Below are 19,564 nucleotides of genomic sequence, written 5' to 3'. Positions count from 1 at the left end.
ATGCAAATCATCAGGCGGAGCAGGAACGCGACGCTCGCTGGGAGGAGGAAAAGTGGAAGGAATTCGGGGGCAGAAACGGGGGATTCGGGGGTGTGGAACGCAGAGAGGGGAGCGCGGTGTGGGGAATCGAGAGCGACGTCGCAGGAGCTGGGTTGAAGGGAAGAGGCGTTGGTGACCGTGGTATCGGGAGAGGGGAGCATGGTGGGGGTGGGGGGGTGAGGCGGTCCTTAGGTTATCGCTTCTCGGCCTTTTGGCTAAGATCAAGTGTAGTATCTGTTCTTATCAGTTTAATATCTGATACGTCCTCGATGAGAGGACTTTATATTAAACGGATTTTTGGGCCTGGGAGTTGGACCCGGAGCTTGCTCCCTCCGCTCCACGCATCGTCCCGGTATTGCAGTGCCTCCGGGAACGGTGCACAACCCCCGCCTGGGGGACATTTCGCACGTCAAAAAACAGAATTCAAGAGAAATGACCCCCAAATAGACATCATATGTCCGCACTGTCCGCACGTCTTCCTCTGCTTCGCACTCAAACCTCTTCGCGTTCCATACATCCAAGCCAAAACCACCCAAATCTATTCCGCATCTCACTTAGAAACTCAAACCTCACCCAGAAATCAATAAACCCAACCCAAACCCGACTCAGAAATCCCCAAATCCAACCCTGAACTAACCCAGAAACCCCTCAAACCCTGAACTAACCCAGAAACCCCTCAAGCCAACCCAAAACCAAGCTGGAGAATAAAGCGTTTCAGCCCACCCCAAACTAACCCAGAAAATCAAGCCTGGCAACCAAGCCAGAACTGACCAAAAATTCCTGAAATCCAGCCCAAAATGACCCCAGGTATTGCGGTGCCTCGGGGAATGGTGCACACCCCCGCCTGGGGGACATTTCTAACGTGAAAAAACAGAATTCAAGGAAAGTGATCGCTAAATGAACGTTCTTCATTCTCACATCTTCCTCTGCTTCGCACTCAAACCTTTTCGCGTTCCATACATCCAAGCCAAAACCACCCAAATCTATTCCGCAGCTCACTTAGAAACTCAAACCTCAGCCAGAAACCAATAAACCCAACCCAAACCCCACTCAGAAATCCCTAAATCCAATCCTGAACTAACACAGAAACCCCTCAAGCCAACCCAAAACCAACCTGGAGAATAAAGCGTTTCACCCCACCCCAAACTAACCCAGAAAATCAAGCCTGGCAACCAAGCCAGACCTGACCAAGAATTCCTTAAATCCAACCCAAAATGACCCCAGATATTGCAGTGCCTCGGGGAACGCTGCACACCCCCGTCTGGGGGACATTTCTCAGGTGAAAATCAGAACTCAAAGTTCAGAACATTCGCGATTTCTTGATTTCTTCTCTCGATTCTTCTTCTCCCACAGCTTCCACTTATTTCGTTCTTTACCTTTTCTCCCAGCACCGCTCGTTACTCTCCCCCAAACCTCCTGCAATTTACTTAACATGAACCCAAAATTAATCCAAAAAAGATCCAACCCACATCTCACCTACAAAACGTTTTATCCCCCTCACACCAACCCCAAAATTCCCGAAATCCGACTCAAACCCCACCCCATATGAAATCAATAAACCCAACCCAAACCCGACTCAGAAATCCCTAAATCCAACCCTGAACTAACCCAGAAACCCCTCAAGCCAACCCAAAACCAAGCTGGAGAATAAAGCGTTTCAGCCCACCCCAAACTAACCCAGAAAATCAAGCCAGAACTGACAAAAATAACATTAAATCCTGCCCAAAATGACCCCGGGTGTTGCAGTGTCTCAGGGAAAGATGCACCCCGACCCAGGGGGACCTAAAATTGATTAATAACGGAATTAATTAATGTAAACTGGCCCAGATTAATTTTCCCCACATGAATTACGTGAGGCTCCTTCTCTCCCTGCTCTTCCCAGAACCATCCCTTGTTCTAGGTGGGAATTAGTGATTTCCACGTTAGTTTGGGGCCGTGTGGAAGGATTTAATTTCTGGGTCAGTCAAATTGGGTTGGATCAAAGGGTTTCTGGGACTAATTTCAAGCTTTGTGGGAGAGGTTGGAGTCGTGTTTCCCCATCCATGAGTTGGTTTTCGGTGGAATGGAACAATTTCTAAGTGAGATGTGGGTTGGACTTTGGTGTCTCTTGGTTTGGAGTTGTGGAATCGGAGGAGGTTTGGGCGGGAAATGGGGCCCTAACGTGAGAAGAAAGATTGTAAGACATCTGTGCAACAAAAAAAAAGCATAGAAGAGGTAAAGTTTTGGTTAAATTCTGTTTTTTACCTCAGAAATGTCCCCCAGACGGGGGTGTGCAGCATTCCCCGAGGCACCGCAATATCTGGGGTCATTTTGGGTTGGATTTCAGGAATTCTAGGTCAGTTCTGGCTTGGTTGCCCGGCTTGATTTTCTGGGTTAGTTTGGGGTGGGGTGAAACGCTTTATTCTCCAGGTTGGTTTTGGGTTGGCTTGAGGGGTTTCTGGGTTCGTTCAGGGTTGGATTTGGGGATTTCTGAGTCGGGTTTGGGTTGGGTTTATTGGTTTCTGGGTGAGGTTTGAGTTTCTAAGTGAGCTGCGGAACAGATTTGGGTGGTTTTGGCTTGGATGTATGGAACGCGAAGAGGTTTGAGTGCGAAGCAGAGAAAGACATGAGAATGAAGAACGTTCATTTAGCGATCACTTTCCTTGAATTCTGTTTTTTGACGTGCGAAATGTCCCCCAGGCGGGGGTTGTGCACCGTTCCCGGAGGCACTGCAATACCGGGACGATGCGTGGAGCGGAGGGAGCAAGCTCCGGGTCCAACTCCCAGGCCCAAAAATCCGTTTAATATAAAGTCCTCTCATCGAGGACGTATCAGATATTAAACTGATAAGAACAGATACTACACTTGATCTTAGCCAAAAGGCCGAGAAGCGATAACCTAAGGACCGCCTCACCCCCCCCACCCCCACCATGCTCCCCTCTCCCGATACCACGGTCACCAACGCCTCTTCCCTTCAACCCAGCTCCTGCGACGTCGCTCTCGATTCCCCACACCGCGCTCCCCTCTCTGCGTTCCACACCCCCGAATCCCCCGTTTCTGCCCCCGAATTCCTTCCACTTTTCCTCCTCCCAGCGAGCGTCGCGTTCCTGCTCCGCCTGATGATTTGCATACGGGGCGTGGTCTGACACGGGCGGCACCGCCCTTTCCCGCCTCTCATTTGCATAGGGCCGGAGCAGGCTGCGCGGTTCCGGGGCTGTGAGGTGTTTGGGTTCGTGGGACTGGAGGAGGCTCGGGCGGGAAATTGGGCGCTCCTGGAAGAGAAGGACTGGGAGAGGAGAGTGGGACAAGAAAGCAGAGAAACGGTTGAGTTTTCCTTCAGTTCTGCCTTTTACCTCAGAAATGTCCCCCAGACGGGGGTGTGCAGCGTTCCCCGAGGCTCTGCAACACCTGGGGTCGTTTTGGGTTGGATTTCAGGAATTCTTGGTCAGGTCTGGCTTGGTTAGTGAGATGTGGGTTGGATTTTGGGATTTTTTGGCTTGGAGTTGTGGAATTCGAGGAGGTCTGGATGGGAAATGGGGCACTAATGTGGGAAGAAAGATTGTAAGACATCTGTGCAACAAAAAAAGCATAGGAGGGGTTGAATTTTGGTTAAATTCCGTTTTTTACCTCAGAAATGTCCCCCAGACGGGGGTGTGCAGCGGTTCCCGAGGCACTGCAATATCTGGGGTCATTTTGGGTTGGATTTCAGGAATTTTTGGTCAGTTCTGGCTTGGTTGCCAGGCTTGATTTTCTGGGTTAGTTTGGGGTGGGGTGAAACGCTTTATTCTCCAGGTTGGTTTTGGGGTGGCTTGAGGGGTTTCTGCGTTAGTTCAGGGTTTGAGGGGTTTCTGGGTTCGTTCAGGGTTGGATTTAGGGATTTCTGAGTCGGGTTTGGGTTGGGTTTATTGATTTCTGGGTGAGGTTTGAGTTTCTAAGTGAGCTGCGGAATAGATTTGGGTGGTTTTGGCTTGGATGTATGGAACACGAAGAGGTTTGAGTGTGAAGCAGAGGAAGATGTGAGAACGAAGAGTGTTCATTTAGCGATCACTTTCCTTGAATTCTGTTTTTTCACGTTAGAAACGTCCCCCAGGCGGGGGTGTGCACCATTCCCTGAGGCACTGCAATATCTGGGGTCATTTTGGGTTGGATTTCAGGAATTCTTGGTCAGTTCTGGCTTGGTTGCCAGGCTTGATTTTCTGGGTTAGTTTGGGGTGGGCTGAAACGCTTTATTCTCCAGCTTGGTTTTGGGTTGGCTTGAGGGGTTTCTGGGTTCGTTCAGGGTTGGATTTGGGGATTTCTGAGTCGGGTTTGGGTTGGGTTTATTGATTTCTGGGTGAGGTTTGAGTTGGATTTCCTGATCCATGAGTTGGTGTGAGGGGGATAAAATGTTTTGTAGGTGAGATGTGGGTTGGATTTTTGTGTTTTTGGCTGAGTTTTGGGTTTTTGTTAAGAAATTGCAGGAGGTTTGGGGAGAGTAACGAGCGGTGCTCAGAAGTGTCCTGGTTTGGGCCAGGATAAAGGTGATTTTCTGTCTTTTGCTTTTGCTTTCTGCTCAGTCTCCTGTAATTAGCTGCACTCTTTGAAATTAACAGCAAGGTTCTCAGTCAGTGTCTGCTTCTGGGATTGGTAACTCCATGTTTATTGTTCCTGCCAGACTGCAGAACCAAGGACACTGCTCGGTTCTGAGGAACATTTTAGCCTCCAGAAGGAATAAAGAGGTCCCACCTGCAGCCTCCTTTGGGACAAGATGGATGCCAGAATTGACCACACAGAGAATTCCATCCCATACACCTCATACTCAGGATAAACTTGAGGGATCACAAGGCTCAAACCCCTTCCTGCTTCCCTTTCTTCACCCGTTCCCTGTTTCCTTCAGCATCCTGGGAGGATTCCATCCCTTCCTCTGCCTCTGCTCCTGATCCGTCCCAGCCTGAATCTGTGTGTTCTGCCTCCAGCTCCTGACTGCTGCCAACTCCAGGATTCCAGCCTGGACTTTCCCAAAACTGCCCTGCAGCCTCGGTGGTGACGTGAGAGTTATTGGGGGAGAAGGGGGGAAGGAACGTGGGATCAATTTTCCTGTATATTTGTATATACTTAGTAATTTTTTCTATTTATCATTACTGTTTAATTAAAGTTGTGTGGTTTAGTTTCCAACCCATCAGTCTCTCTCCTTTATTCTCTCTCCTTTCTTTATCAGGGAGGGGAGAGAGATTAACAGAGAGCATCTGATACCCGGTTTAATGGCGGGGCCAGTGTTAAACCCTGACAGAAAAGAAGCAAGGTCTCACATAAGAAGGAACTGGATGATATGGACAAGATCTTGGAAATTTCTATGTCACAAGTGTCTGGTTTGTGAGTTGGTTTTTGGTGGAATGAAACAATTTCTAAGTGAGATGTGGGTTGGATTTGGGGATTTCTTGTCTTGGAGTTGTGGAATTCCAGGAGATTTGGGCAGGCAGCAGAAAGATTGGAAGATACCAGTGGAGGTGAAAGATTTTAAGTGGTTGAGCTTCGATTAAATTCCGTTTTTTTACCTCACAAATGTCCTCCAAGCGGGGGTGTGCAGCGTTCCCCGAGGCTCTGCAACACCTGGGGTCATTTTGGGTTGGATTTCAGGAATTCTTGGTCAGTTATGTTTTGGTTGCCAGGCTTGATTTTCTGGGTTAGTTTGGGGTGGGCTGAAACGCTTTATTCTCCAGCTTGGTTTTGGGTTGGCTTGAGGGGTTTCCGGGTTCGTTCAGGATTTAAGGATTTCTGAGTCGGGTTTGGGTTTATTGATTTCTGGGTGAGGTGTGTTACTAAGTGAAATGTGGACTGGGTTTTGGTGGTTTTGGCTTGGATCTATGGAACGTGTAGACGGTGCGCAAAGCAGAGGGATTACAGGGTGTTGGAATACGGGGAAACCTGTCTACACCACCTGAAATTCCATATTTTCTGCTTTTTAACGTGAGAAGTGTCCCCCAGACAGGGGTGTGCAGTGTTCCCCGAGGCACTACAATATCTGGGGTCATTTTGGGCTGGATTTCAGGAATTCTTGGTCAGTTCTGGCTTGGTTGCCAGGCTTGATTTTCTGGGTTAGTTTGGGGTGGGCTGAAACGCTTTACTCTCCAGCTTGGTTTTGGGGTGGCTTGAGGGGTTTCCGGGTTCGTTCAGGGTTGGATTTGGGGATTTCTGAGTCGGGTTTGGGTTGGGTTTATTGGTTTCTGGGTGAGGTTTGAGTTTCTAAGTGAGCTGCGGAATAGATTTGGGTGGTTTTGGCTTGGATGTATGGAACGCGAAAAGGTTTGAGTGCGAAGCAGAGAATAACGTGTGGACGAAAGATGTTTATTTGGGGGTCACTTCCCCCAGAAACAGACGTTAATTCTGTTTTTTGACGTGCGAGATGTCCCCCAGGCGGGGGTGTGCACCGTTCCCGGAGGCACTGCAATACCGGGACGATGCGTGGAGCGGAGGGAGCAAGCTCCGGGTCCAACTCCCAGGCCCAAAAATCCGTTTAATATAAAGTCCTCTCATCGAGGACGTATCAGATATTAAACTGATAAGAACAGATACTACACTTGATCTTAGCCAAAAGGCCGAGAAGCGATAACTTAGTCTCCCCACTCACCCCCTACACACCCCACACCGCGCACACACAGCTCACGATCACCTCCCCGCACCCTCAACCGCACCCATCGCTCCTCTCCCCGCTCTTCCCCCACCCTTCCCGCACCTCCTCCCGTCATCCCCGCGACCACCGACCCTAAAAACCCCCCGGGCCCTCCCGCATCGCCTCGTCCCAGCAGCCCCTCGGCGGCAGGAGCGCTCATTACCATAACACCGCTCTCTTCTTTGCATATCCCCGCCCACCCGCTCTCTGTTTTGCATTCAGCCGCCCCATTGGCTGAGCCTCTTCCCGCTCCTCCCCGGGCCCCTCCCTCCCCTCTCCTCAGGCCGCGCCCGCTCTTTCCCTCCCGCTCCCGTTTCTCTCCGTTTTCGCCCCAAAAATCCCTCCCGCCCCTCAAACTGCTGCAACCCCCCTTCCCAACCCCTCTCAGAACGACTGAAAAAATCCCATTTTATTACTCAGAGAACCTCAGGAGAAGAAACTCCGTTCATCCCCTCCCCATTCCCCTCACCCTTGGGGTCTGACCCTCTCCTGGCTGCTGCCACCAGGCACCCCGCACCCACGCACCATGAGTGGCAAAAAACTCCTCAAAAAGCTGAAAAAATCCTGAAAAATGGCCGGGGGGGGAGGGGTGGAAGCTCAGCAGCACCCACTGGGTGCCGGCTGAGTGGGCTCTGGCTTCGAAACGCAACAGGGGCTCGGTGCCTGCCTTGTCCCGTCTCAAGATGGCTTCTGACACCCCCTTCTCCAGCTCCAAGGCCTCCTCGTCCCCTTCCTTGGGCTCCTCTCCGTGCCGCAGCTCCTGCCCCTCAAACGGCAACCTGCCCCCTTACCAACCCCACTCAGAACGGCTGAAATATCCCAGTTTATTCCTGTAAAACCTCAGGAGACCCAAACCCCCTCCCCATCCCCTTCATCCTTTGGGTCCGACCCCCCCCCGCCCCCCCGCGCCTGCGCACCATGAGGGGCAAAAAACTCAGAAAGGTGAAAAAATTCTAAGAAATTGGCCCGGGGGGGGGGAGAGGGAGGAAGCTCAGCAGCTCCAGGACCCCCTGGAGAACCCTTGAGACCCCACCTGGAGGAAACTCCTTCAAAGCATCAAATCCAACCCAAAACACATCCAGGAATCCTTTTATCCAACCCAAAATTAACCCAGAAGTTGTGAAATCCAACCCAAAACTGACCCAGAATGGAAACTCAATCCCAAAAAGAACCCAGAATTCATGAAATCCAACCCAAAACCAACCCAGAGTTTGGAAAATACAAGCCAAAACTGACCCAGAATTGTAACTCAAACCCAAAACTGACCCAGAGTTTGGGAAATCCAACCCAAAACTGACTCAGAAATTGTGAAATCCAACCCAAAACTGTCCCACAATGGAAACTCAAACCCCAAAAGAATGCAGAATTCATGAAATCCAACCCAAAACCAACCCAGAGTTTGGAAAGTACAACCCAAAACTGATCCAGAATTGTAACTCAAACCCAAAACTAACCCAGAAATTGTAAAATCCAACCCAAAACTGCCCCAGAAAGGAAACTCAAGCCCAAAAAAACCCAGAAATTGTAAAATCCAACCCAAAACAAACCCAGAAATTGCAAAATACCGCCCAAACTGACCCAGAATTCACTAAATCCACCCCAAAACTAACGCGAAAAACAAACAAAAAACCCCCTTCAATCCACCCCAAACTGACCCAGAATTTGTTAAACCTAACTCCACACCAGCGAGAACTTAATTTGCATACCACGCCCCCTCATTTACATTAACACCGCCCCCAGCCGCGCAGGCTCCTCCCACCGATATCCCAGCATGCCCTGCGCGGTATATAAGCCCTCGGCACTCGCTGCTTCGGCCATTTTGTCAGCGGCGGCCATGCGGGGTGGTGAGTACTGGGCTTTGTGTTTTATTGTCCCCAGGGGTCTCATCTGCGCTGGGAGCGGGAGCAGGAGGTTTGGGGAGCTGAATTTATTATCCCTGCATCCATGGGGATGCCGTGGGCCCCCTCGCAGCGCGATTTTTTTTTGCGTGAGACGCCATTTCGCGTCTCCGTTTCTGTGAGGCGGCGGCGTTTTCCCGCCCGAAATGTGACTGCGGGGCTCGGTCTTTTTTATGGGGCTTTATCCGATGATGAGTTTATTCACAGACCTGTACTGAGGACGAGTGTGAGGAACTAACGTCCCAACGCTGAGGAGAGCCCGCCCATCCCACCCCCTTAAAAAAAAAAAAACAAACCTTTTTTCACCTTTTAACACCTTTTACTCTTTTCCTTTTTAGGCTTCCGTCCCATCCAAAATGGCGCCTGGGAGTGAGGTGAGTTCTTAGGTACTGAAGTGAGCCTGGTCAGGGGTTTACTATTATTTAATTATCAATATTATAAACTTTTACTTAAAAACCAATTTGGGTGCTGCGGGGATGATGGCATCGAACTCTCTCTTGCCGATGACCCCGTGGGGAAAAACTGCTGAAGATTTTCTGAGCGGCACCGACCCCCGGAGTGGGGGTGGGAGGCGGCATCGGCCCCTTTTGCGTGGGGTTGGGGGACTCCGAAACCGCTAAATGAAAATTATAATGAATTAATCATTAATTTTGCAGAGGTGGAGCCGCTCACGCGTGGGTTCCCGCAGTTCCTGGGCAGGTGAGGTTCAGCTCCGTGTCCCCATCGCACCCACGTGGGGAGCCGAAAGAGGGAGGGAGATTAAAATTAAGTATTAATTAAAATTAAGTATCCTGTTCGATTTAATAATTAAGATTTGTTTGATTTTCGGGCTTTTCTCGCTGTTTGGTGATGAGTGACAATGACAAGCATATGGCTGATGTGTCCCTGATGCCACCAACCCCACTGAGAGCAGCGAGCGTGGCCGTGGGGTGGGGGAGGGGCGTGGGTGTCACCTTTTGAGGTGTTTCGGGTTCTTTTAAGTAATTATTTTTTTTTTAATTTCTTAATACAGCTTTTTGCAGCAGCGGGGGGTGATCCCGAAGCCCCAAACCGCCATGAATTAACCCAAAACCGCCATGAATTAACCCCTAACAACCCGTGGGCCCCCCCACGTGTCCCCCCCCACGCAGGTAAGCCCCTTCCCCACGCCCCCCCGGGTCCGAAGTGATGACACCGTGGGTTGGACGACACGTGTCTGATGGCAGCTCCGTTACCAAAGCCCTGATTGGACCCGGGGGGGGTCCTAAAAAACCCTCCGTGGGGGGGTCCCACGGCCTGACACCCCCTTTCTCTCCACAGCTGCTGCCTCGTGGGGGTTCCCTGTGAGACCTGGTGAGTGTTCAAAGTGTTTTTAGTCCCCCCCTGTGATGAAACCCCCGCGTGTCTGACCCCCCCACCCCCGTCCCAGAACCTGCCCAAGGTTGAACCCACTGGTGACGGCGGGGGGGGAGGAGGACGCCTCATCCTGAGTGGATTGTCTGAGGGGGTGGAATAATTATAGGGGGGGGGGGGGGACATAAAATAATTAAGAGGAGCCGTAATTAAAAAAAAAATTCACCCCACCCCTAAAATTTTTAATTGCAGGAGGGGAAGGAGCCACAAACCCGAGGTCAGTGAAATTTATGCAACCCCCCCCACGGTGAATTTTTGGGATGAATTGGGGGGGGGCTTTTGGGATGAATTGGGGTTTTTTTTGGAGGTTTTTTTCCCCCCCCCCGGGGGTGATGATTTCACCTTCTGGAATCTCGTTCGGCTGATGGGGGCTGCTGAGAAACTTTGGACTGACCTGGGGGGGGCAAAGAGGGGGGGACAAACACACTCCAACCCCCCCCCTTATTTTTTTTACTTTATTTCCTCGTTTTAATTCCACAGGGTGAGGAGACACCCCCCCCCCCCGAGGTATGTGAAGGTTGGGGGGGATTTTTACCTCACTGATAATGGAATTTTTGTGCCCCCCCCCTTCCCCAAATTTCAACTGACCCCCCCCCCAATTTTAGTGATGAGATCCCCTAGCTCACTTTGACCCCCCCTGAAAACACCAGAACACCTGAAAAATTGGGGGGGGGGACACACAATTTATGGGAGGGGAAAAAATGGTGGGGGGGGGGGGTCCTGAGGACTTGAGGAGACCCTGAACCCCCCCCTGTGTCGTCCCACAGGTTCACAGAGGGGTCTGGAGGTGCTGAGGTGAGTTGGGTTTTTTTTTGGGGGGGTTTTGGGGGTTTTTAGCCCCCCCAGGTGCAGAGGATGAATTAGGTACCGCCCCAGGCTGAGTCCCATGACTGATTGGTCCTACTGAGGCACCTGGGGGGACTTCGGGGGGGTCTCGAGTGGGTGGGGGGGGGGCCCACGGGGGTTTGGGTTCCCCCACCTCATAAATTTCTCTGCTTTCCCCCCCCCCTCTCCCAGTGCCTCTCCTGAAGCTGCTGCGTTGTCTGTGAATTTGTGGAGACTTCTACAAAAAAAATTTTATGAAAAAAGTATTTTTGTGTTAAAATAAATTATTTAAAAAAATATTATTTGTGTTAAAAAAATGAGTTTTTAATTTATTTTGGGAGGGGGGAGTTCTGGGGGGGTTGGGAAGTTCTGTGCCTGTTGCAGAACTGTCAGGGTTGGGCAAGATCACTGCGTGTCCCCCCTGTAAAATTATTAAAATTTAAAATATTAGGATATTCTCATTTGATTTTATTTGATTGATTTTATTTGGTTTTATTTGATTTTTTTATTTGATTTAATGTATTTGGTTTTATTTGATTTTGTTTTTCTTTAATGTATTTGATTTTATTTTTTATTTAATTTACTTGTTTTTTAAATTTTATTTGACTTTATTTGACTATTTGACTTTATTTTATTTACTTTATTTTACTTTATTTTACTTTATTTTACTTTATTTTACTTTATTTTACTTTATTTTACTTTATTTTACTTTATTTTACTTTATTTTACTTTATTTTACTTTATTTTACTTTATTTTATTTTATTTTATTTTATTTAATGCACTTGATTTTATTTTTGATTGATTTGATATGATTGATTTTATTTATTTGATTTGATTGATTTATTTACTTAATTTATTTGATTTAATCCTAAGTAAAAGGGGGTGGAAAGGGGCTGCACGTGGTGCTGGCTTAGGGTTGTTTTTTTTTTGTGGCCACTTCAGGGTTTTAAGATAATTTTGGTGGTTTTGGGGGCATTTTAGTGCCAGTCTTCCAGAATCAGAACTATAGGAAACACTTTTATTATTAAAAAAAGCCCCAAATTTATAAATAAAACTACCCACATCTGAGAATAAACCCCCCCACAAACAGGAATAAAAGTGTCTTTTGAATAATAAAAACATTTATGATTAAAAGGAACTTTAATAAACGCCCTCCTATGAATAAAAATAATAAAATGTGGATTTTTTTTGCTTAAAAAAGATTCTTTTTTGCTTAAAAAAGAATTCAGCTTTGGGGGGGGAGCAGCAACTGATGGAGTCAGAATTCTCATGGATGGAAAAAGCCTCTTGGATCACTGCATCCATCATGAAATATAATTCATAGATTAAAGTTTTGTTAAAAGTGGGATTTTAAGTCATAAAAATGTTTTTATATTCAGAAATTTATTCACCAAATGAGATTTTTAGTTGTAAAAGTTTCGCAAAACTGGGAGATTCTAATCATAAAAGTGTTTTAAGCTAAAAAAGTGGGATTTTTCAATCATGAAAGTGTTTTTTAAATTCACAATACTGCTCTTTTTAGTCAAAAGTGTTTTTTTTATTGCAGAAAAATGGGATTTTCAGTCACAAAATTCCCATCCACACAACCGAGGCAGCAGCATCAGAAGTGCTGTGGTCTCAGAGCTTTTGTCCAGATGGTGGAAATTTGATGATTCGCAAAAAAACAGCCCTAAAATGCCCCAAACCTCACCTTGAAAAGCCCAAAACAGCAAAAAAAAAAAAAAAAAAAGCCCCTTAAAATGGCCCAAAGTGATCCCAAAAAGCCACAATTTAACCCTAAGGGCCTCAAAACTGAACCCAAGCTGAACCTCAATGCCCCAAAGCCACTTTCCCCTCTATTTATTAATAAAATACGTATTAAATACCTAATATTTATTTTTAATACTGATTAATTTAATGTGTATTAATTTATTATGTATAATTCCAATATTTTTTACCTTATTTTACCCAGGACCCAATAATCTGAGGCCTTGTTCACCCCTGGCAGTTCCATGAGGAGGCCTCAGGCTGCTCCCCCTCGAATTTACCTAAAAACTCGTGTTTTTTAGCAAAATAAACTTCAATTTCCTTCAGAAAAGTGGGGTTTTCAGTCACGAAAGTTGTTTTTTCTTCAAAAAAACCGGATATTCAGTCATAAAATTTGGGTTTCTTCTCGGTGTGCACAAGGGTGCGGCGGCACCTTCGGGAGAGGCGCGGTGATCCCAGGGCGCTTTTCCAACCTCTTTTCCCCCCTGTTCCTTTTTATTTATTAATAAAATCAATGAAATTAATAAATTAATTAATGAAATTAATGAAATCGTCTGATTTTTAGCACAATTCCGCCGGTTTGGGAGCCGTGACACACCCGGAACTTTTGCTCTCGGTTCTTGTCTCCACCCGGAGCGGGGGCAGAGGGGGACAAGATGGCGGCGGCCTCGGCCCGAGGCACCCACGTGTGGGTGGGGGCTGAGACCGGAGTCCTGAAAGGTGGGGGAGTTTTGGGGTTTTTTTTTATGTCCTGAGGGGGCTTTGGGAGGTGTTTTGAGTCTGGGGGGGTCTTGGGGGGGTGTTTTGTGTCCTGAGGAGGGGCTTCAGGGGGTGTCTTGTGTTCTTTGGGGGGTTTTGGGGGTGTTTTGTGCCTTGGGGGGGTCTTTGGGGGTGTTTTGTGTCTTGGGGGGGTCTGTTATGTCCTGAGGGGCCTTTGGGAGGTGTTTTGAGTCTGCGGGGCTCTGTGGGGGTGTGCCTTGGGGGGGCTTCAGGGGGTGTTTTATGTCCCGAGGGGTCTTTGGGGGTGTTTTGAGCCTTTGGGGGGGGGGGGGGTTTTGTGTCTTGGGGGGGTCTTTGGGGGTGTTTTGTGTCTTGGAGGGGTCTTTGGGGGGGGTCTGTTATGTCCTGAGGGGCCTTTGGGAGGTGTTTTGAGTCTGGGGGGGTCTGTGGGGGTGTTTTGTGCCTTGGGGGGGCTTCAGGGGGTGTTTTATGTCCCGAGGGGTCTTTGGGGGTGTTTTGAGTCTTTGGGGGGGGGGGGTGTTTTATGTCCTGAGGGGTCTTTGGGGGTGTTTTGAGTCTTTGGGGGGGGGGGTGTTTTATGTCCTGAGGGGCCTTTGGGAGGTGTTTTGAGTCTGGGGGGGCCTTCAGGAGGTGTTTTGTGTCCTTTGGGGGTCTTTGGGGGTGTTTTGTGCCTTGGGAGGTCTTTGGGGGGGGGGGTTTTGTGCTTTGGGGGGCTTCAGGGGGTGTTTTGAGTCTGGGGGTGGCTTTGGGGGGGTGTTTTGTGTCTTGGGGTGGCTTTGGGGGCGGTGTTTTGTGTCTTGGGGGGCTTCAGGGGGTGTTTTATGTCCTGAGGGGTCTTTGGGGGTGTTTTGAGTCTGGGGGGGTCTTTGGGGGTGTCTTGGGGGGGGTCTTTGTGTCTCAAAGAGGGGGTCGTGGGCCCCTCGGGAGGGGGGCAAGGGGGGCACCCTCTGCCTAATACCCCCTCCCCCCCTAATTAATAACACCTCTCCCTCATTAATAGCCCTCCCCCCTAATTAATAACCCCGCCCACTAATTAATAACCCTCTCCCCTAATTAATAACCCCCCCCAGGTGTGAACCTGCAGAAGAAGAAGGCGACCAACTACCCAGAGGGGTCTGCACTGAACCGGGGGTCTGGGGTCTGTGCCCTGTGCTGGGGGAACCCCCAGGAGAGTGAGGTGAGTGTGGAGGTGATGGGGGGGGGGGACTGGGGGTCTTGGGCAGCCCCCCCAAATCTTTTTACCCCCTCTTTTCCCCCCCCCCCCCCACCCCAGATCCTGGTGGGCTGCCTGGATCGAACCGTCCGAGTTTTCAGCACGGAAAAAGGGAAATTTGTTTCCTGCCTGGAATGCCCTGGGGGGCAGGGACCTTTCTGTGGGTTGGGCACCTGTGACAGGTAGGAGGGGCTTGGGGGGAGGGGGGGGTCACAAGTGGGGTTTTAATGCACAAAAGTTGGGGGTTTTATTCGTAAAAGTTTATTTTTAAAAAGTAGGATTTTAAGTCAAAAATGGGGGGGGGGGGGGGGGGGGGGGGGGTGTTACTCACAAAAGTTCAAAAAAAGTTTTGTTTTTCACAAAAATTTTGTCCAGAAAAGTGGTTTTCTCAATTCACAAAGTGACCTTTTTATCCGAAAGTGGTTTTTTTTTTATTCAGAGGAGTGGGATTTTCAGCCACAAAAATCATCTTTTTATTCGTGAAAGTGTTTTAAAACGTGGGATTTTCAGTTATAAAAGTCTTTGGGTTTCATTCCCAGCCCAGGTGAGGTGCTGTGGTCTCAGCTTTTTTCCAGATGATGGAAATTTGATGATTTTGAAAAATCAGCCTGAAAATGACCTTGAAAAGCCCAAAACAGAAAAAAAACCCCAACTTAAAACGGCCCAAAGTGCTCCCCAAAAGCCAAAATTCAACCCTAAGGGCCTCAAAACTGAGCCCAAAATTCCCAACGCCACCACCACACCTCCCCCTCTTTTATTTATTGATAAAATACTAAATAATTACTTATTAATTCAATATTTTTCTTTTTTTTAAACTCCTTGGGGTCACCCAGGTGAGGTCTTGTCTAACCCTGGCAGTTCCGTGAGGGGCACGCACACCCCCCCCTTTAATTTTAATTAAAAAAATCGTGTTTTATAATGAAAATAAAGGGTTTTTTTTGAAAAAAAAAGTGGGAATTTTGGTTATAGAAATGTTTATTTTTTAAAATAACTCACCCCCCCATTTCTTTTCCTCCCCCCCCCCCCCTCAGTGCCATCATCACCTGCGTCGAGTCGGGGCTCATCCGGCTCTGGCGGGAGGATGGGGCCCAGGAGGAGGTGAGTGGATGGAGGGGGGGGGTTAGGGGGGGATTGTGGCAATGCAGGGGGGTCCCCCCATCCCTGGGTGACCCCCCCAAACCCCCCAGGCCCAGCTGGAGCTGTCGGCGGGGGGGGGGGCTGTGCCGGATGCGGCAGCACCCGGGGCGGCCGCATCGCTTGGGCACGGCGGGGAAGGAAAACGCTCTGAAGGTTTGGGACCTGCAGCGCCCTGAGGAGCCCGTGTTCCGTGCCAAGAACGTGAGTGTGTGTCCCCCCCCGTCCCCAAAACGTCCCTGAGATGTCCCCTGATGTCCCTGACACCCCCCCTTTTCCCCTTTTTTTTTGTTTTTTTTTTAGGTGAGGAACGACTGGCTCGACCTCCGCGTCCCCATCTGGGATCGCGACCTCCAGTTCCTCCCCGATTCAGAGAAAATTGTCACCTGCACGGCCCATCGACAGGTTTGGGGACACCCAGAAAAGCCCCCTGGGGACACTGGGGAGGGGGACAGCCCGGGTGTCACCATCTTTGTCCCCCAGGTGAGGCTCTATGACCCCAGTTCCCCCCAGCGGCGCCCGGTGCTGGAGACGACGTTTGGGGAGGCCCCGCTCACGGCCTTGGCTCTTGTCCCTGGGGAGAAGTAAGGACAAGGGACAAAGAGGTGGCCCCAAGGGGGGGGGACACACTGGTGGCTCATTTGAGGGGCTGGTGGCCCGGGGGGGGACGTTGGGTGGCCCCATGGTGGGCTACGAGGTCACCAGAGTGTCCCAGGTGGGTGCTGAGCATGGCGAGAGGGGGTGTGGGGGGTCCTGGGGAGGCTGGGGGGAAATGGGGGGGGGCTGGGGGGTGACTGAGGGGCTGGGGGGCACCAGGGAGGGGCTGAGGGTGATTTGGGGGGGGGTCTATGGGGTGACCTGGAGGCTTTGAGGGTGACTTGGGGGGGGGGCTGTGGGGTGACCTGGGGGGAAGGGGGCACCAGGGAGGGGCTGAGGGTGACTTGGGGGGGGGCTTCAGAGTGACTGAGGGGCTGTGGGGTGACCTGGGGGTATGAGGTGATTTGGGGGGGGCTATGGGGTGATCTGGGGTGGAGGGGGGCAGCAGGGAGGGGCTGAGGGTGACTTGGGGGGGGGCTGTGGGGTGACTGAGGTGCTGGGGGGGCACTAGGGAGGGGCTGAGGGTGACTTGGGGGGGGTCTCTGGAATGACCTGGAGGGGCTAAAGGTGATTTGGGGGGGGGCTTCAGAGTGACTGAGGGGCTGAGGGTGACTTGGGGGGGGGGGGGTCTCTGGGGTGACCTGGAGGCTTTGAGGGTGATTTAGGGGGGGCTATGGGGTGACCTGGGGGGAAGGGGGCACTAGGGAGGGGCTGAGGGTGACTTGGGGGGGGGGCTTCAGAGTGACTGAGGGGCTGTGGGGTGACCTGGGGGGTATGAGGGTGACTTGGGGGGGGGTCTCTGGGGTGACCTGGAGGGGCTGAGGGTGATTCGGGGGGGGCTTCAGAGTGACTGAGGGGCTGAGGGTGACTTGGGGGGGGGGGGGTCTCTGGGGTGACCTGGAGGCTTTGAGGGTGATTTGGGGGGGGGGCTATGGGGTGACCTGGGGGGAGGGGGGCACCAGGGAGGGGCTGAGGGTGACTTGGGGGGGGGGCTTCAGAGTGACTGAGGGGCTGTGGGGTGACCTGGGGGGTATGAGGGGGGGGCAAATGGGGTGATCTGGGGTGCTGGGGGGCACCAGGGAGGGGCTGAGGGTGACTTGGGGGGGGTCTCTGGGGTGACCTGGAGGGGCTGAGGGTGATTTGGGGGGGGGGGGAGAGCTGAGGGTTAGTTGGGGGGGGGGGGTGTGGGGGTGTGACTGAAGGGTTGGGGGGGCTGAAGGTGACCGAGGGGTTTGTGGGGTGCTCTTGGGGGGGCCATACCCCCCCCACCCCTAATCCTTCCCCCTCCCCCCCTAATTTCCCCCCCCCCCCCCAGCTCCGTGGTCGTGGGCAGTGCCCAGGGGGGACGTGGCCGTCATCGACCTGCGCCAAGGTGAGGGGGGGGGGACGGGACACAGAGTCAGGGGGGGGTTTTGGGGGTGTCTTCCCCCCCCCAACTCCTCCATGGTGACCCTGTGTGTGTCCCCCCCCCCCCCAGGGAGGGTCCTGAAGTGCCTGAAGGGTTTTGCAGGGGGGGTGAGGGGGCTGCAGTGCCATTCCTCCCTCCCCCTCCTCGCCTCCTGCGGCCTCGACCGCTTCCTCCGCATCCACCACCTGGGGGACAAACGGCTCTGCCACAAGGTGAGACCCCCCCCAAAATCACCCCCAAACTCTCCAGACCCTCCCCCCCACCCCATATTAACCCCCTGGCCCCCCCCTGTCCCCCCCAGGTCTACCTGAAGTCCCGCCTGACCTGTCTCCTACTCAGCACCCACCTGGATTGGGAGGTAAGACCCCCAAAATTGGGGATTTTTTTTTGTGGGGGGGCAGGGGTCCTTTTCTCACCCCCCCAGCCCCATTTTTTTTTATTTTCTCCTCCCCCCAGGCTGAGGAGGAGCCCCCACCCCAGGCTGAGGTGAAGGAAGAAGAAGAGGACACACTCTGGGACACCATGGAAGTTGTCTCCACCCCCCAGCACCACCACAAAAAAGGGCAAGAAAAGGAAGATTTTGGAGAACTGAGGAGCTCAAGGGGGGTGACTCCCCCCTCCCTGGGACAGAACTGGGGACCCCCCCCTGCACCCCTGGACTCACTGCTGGGCATTGCTCCCCTTTTTTTTTTTTTTTTTTTTTTTCCCCCTCCCCCCAAAAGGCATCAGATTTCGGGGTGTGGGTTTTTGGGGGGGCTGGAGATGGAGCTGAGCTCCCCCAAGCCCCGCCAGGCCCGATCTAATGCACAAACTGGGCTGAAATCCGCGAATTTTTCATAAAAATTGCGGTGTTTTAAGAGAAAAATCAACGCCGGCTGTTTCGGCTTTTTCCGCCGCCGCTCGGGTGTTTCCGTCGCTCCCGTCTCCACCAATCGGCGCCCTCGCTGTCCCTCGGGTGTTGACGTCGCGGTTCGCCCCGCTCAACCCCGCCCCTTTCCCGCCTCCGCCAATCAGCGGCCTCGGTGCGATTCGGGTGTTCCCGTCACTGCTCGGCTATTTCCGCCAGCGTGAGCTCTCGGCACTACGGAGCTTTCCCGCTTAATTGCCGCTAATTACCTCAGTACCCCAGCGCTCATTAAAAACCCCCTGAGCGTCCATTTCACCCCAAAACTCATTGAAAAGTCTCCCAAACTCTCTAAAGTCCTTAAAAAAAACAAAACCAACACTCAACAGCCACAAACAAACAAAAAAAAACAACCTGCAAAAAGGCCCAAAAAGCCCCAAATTTGCCTCTGTTTCTTGTCTCTCCCCTCAGGAGTTGACGTTGGGCCGCTTGTAGGTGGGCAGAACATTGATAAAGTGTCGATGGTTAAAAAAAAAAACCCAAAAAAAGCCAAAACAACTCTTCCACCAACAACCCCATAAAACCCAAACAACACACCATCAAAAAGCTCCAAAAAGACCTAAATTTGCCCCAAATTTGCCTCAGTTTCTTGTCTCTCCCCTCAGGAGTTGACATTGGGCTGCTTGTTGGTGGGCACAACGTTGACAAAAACACCAATGGTTAAAAAAAAAACCCAAAAAAGCCAAAACAACCCTTCCACCAACAACCCCATAAACCCCAAACAACACACCATCAAAAAAGCCCCAAATTTGCCTCAGTTTCTGGTCTCTCCCCTCAAGAGCTGATGTTTGGCCACTTGTAGATGGGCAGAATGTTGACAAAGTGTCAATGGTTAAAATAAAGCCAAAACAACCCTTCCACCACCAAAACCATAAAAACCAACCAACACACCATAAAAATGCTCCAAAAAGCCCCAAATTTGCCTCAATTTCTTGTCTCTCCCCTCAGGAGTTGACGTTGGGTCGCTTGTAGGCAGGCAGAACAATGACAAATAATCAGTGGTTAAAAAAAATCCAAAAAAAAAAAGCCAAAACAACA

At 51.0% G+C, this 19,564-nt stretch overlaps 1 protein-coding gene, 1 long non-coding RNA gene and 7 other non-coding genes across 10 annotated transcripts; 7 read left to right on the top strand and 2 right to left on the bottom strand.

Moving 5' to 3' along the window:
- Positions 1–234: 234 nt before the first annotated feature.
- On the top strand, positions 235–425 carry LOC139790880 (U2 spliceosomal RNA). Its single transcript, XR_011723696.1, has one exon. It is a non-coding gene; the product is annotated as a U2 spliceosomal RNA (small nuclear RNA).
- Positions 426–2,722: 2,297 nt separating this feature from the next.
- Positions 2,723–2,913, bottom strand: LOC139790879 (U2 spliceosomal RNA). The gene has a single exon (XR_011723695.1). It is a non-coding gene; the product is annotated as a U2 spliceosomal RNA (small nuclear RNA).
- Positions 2,914–6,414: 3,501 nt separating this feature from the next.
- On the bottom strand, positions 6,415–6,605 carry LOC139790874 (U2 spliceosomal RNA). The gene has a single exon (XR_011723689.1). It is a non-coding gene; the product is annotated as a U2 spliceosomal RNA (small nuclear RNA).
- A 1,855-nt stretch (positions 6,606–8,460) lies between these two features.
- On the top strand, positions 8,461–11,090 carry LOC139790870 (uncharacterized). Of its 2 annotated transcripts, XR_011723687.1 has the most exons (7): positions 8,461–8,511; positions 8,904–8,939; positions 9,222–9,264; positions 9,578–9,897; positions 10,150–10,464; positions 10,725–10,752; positions 10,975–11,090. It is a non-coding gene; the product is annotated as an uncharacterized lncRNA (long non-coding RNA). The 2 variants fall into 2 exon arrangements; XR_011723688.1 differs by lacking the exon at positions 10,150–10,464 and having other exon boundaries at positions 8,465–8,511; positions 10,975–11,072.
- Positions 9,034–9,110, top strand: LOC139790881 (small nucleolar RNA SNORD26). The gene has a single exon (XR_011723697.1). It is a non-coding gene; the product is annotated as a small nucleolar RNA SNORD26 (small nucleolar RNA).
- Positions 9,925–10,052, top strand: LOC139790877 (small nucleolar RNA SNORD22). The gene has a single exon (XR_011723693.1). It is a non-coding gene; the product is annotated as a small nucleolar RNA SNORD22 (small nucleolar RNA).
- On the top strand, positions 10,283–10,355 carry LOC139790875 (small nucleolar RNA SNORD30). Its single transcript, XR_011723690.1, has one exon. It is a non-coding gene; the product is annotated as a small nucleolar RNA SNORD30 (small nucleolar RNA).
- Positions 10,803–10,870, top strand: LOC139790876 (small nucleolar RNA SNORD31). The gene has a single exon (XR_011723691.1). It is a non-coding gene; the product is annotated as a small nucleolar RNA SNORD31 (small nucleolar RNA).
- Positions 11,091–13,166: 2,076 nt separating the features above from the next.
- WDR74 (WD repeat domain 74) lies at positions 13,167–19,185 on the top strand (the record flags this gene model as incomplete). Its single annotated transcript, XM_071732674.1, is given in 14 exon segments — positions 13,167–13,249; positions 14,341–14,447; positions 14,544–14,665; positions 15,515–15,581; positions 15,672–15,821; positions 15,921–16,022; positions 16,101–16,201; positions 17,530–17,551; positions 17,553–17,586; positions 17,692–17,834; positions 17,924–17,980; positions 18,079–18,359; positions 18,481–18,689; positions 19,132–19,185. Coding segments are annotated over 14 exon segments (1,513 nt in total), but the record flags the coding sequence as incomplete, so codon positions are not given.
- Positions 19,186–19,564: the final 379 nt, after the last annotated feature.

Source organism: Heliangelus exortis, unplaced genomic scaffold (genome assembly GCF_036169615.1).
Source record: "Heliangelus exortis unplaced genomic scaffold, bHelExo1.hap1 Scaffold_289, whole genome shotgun sequence".
Classification (NCBI taxonomy): Eukaryota; Metazoa; Chordata; class Aves; order Apodiformes; family Trochilidae; genus Heliangelus; species Heliangelus exortis.
Note: the sequence above shows the minus strand (reverse complement) of the source record. Positions and strands in the feature narration are given on the sequence as shown.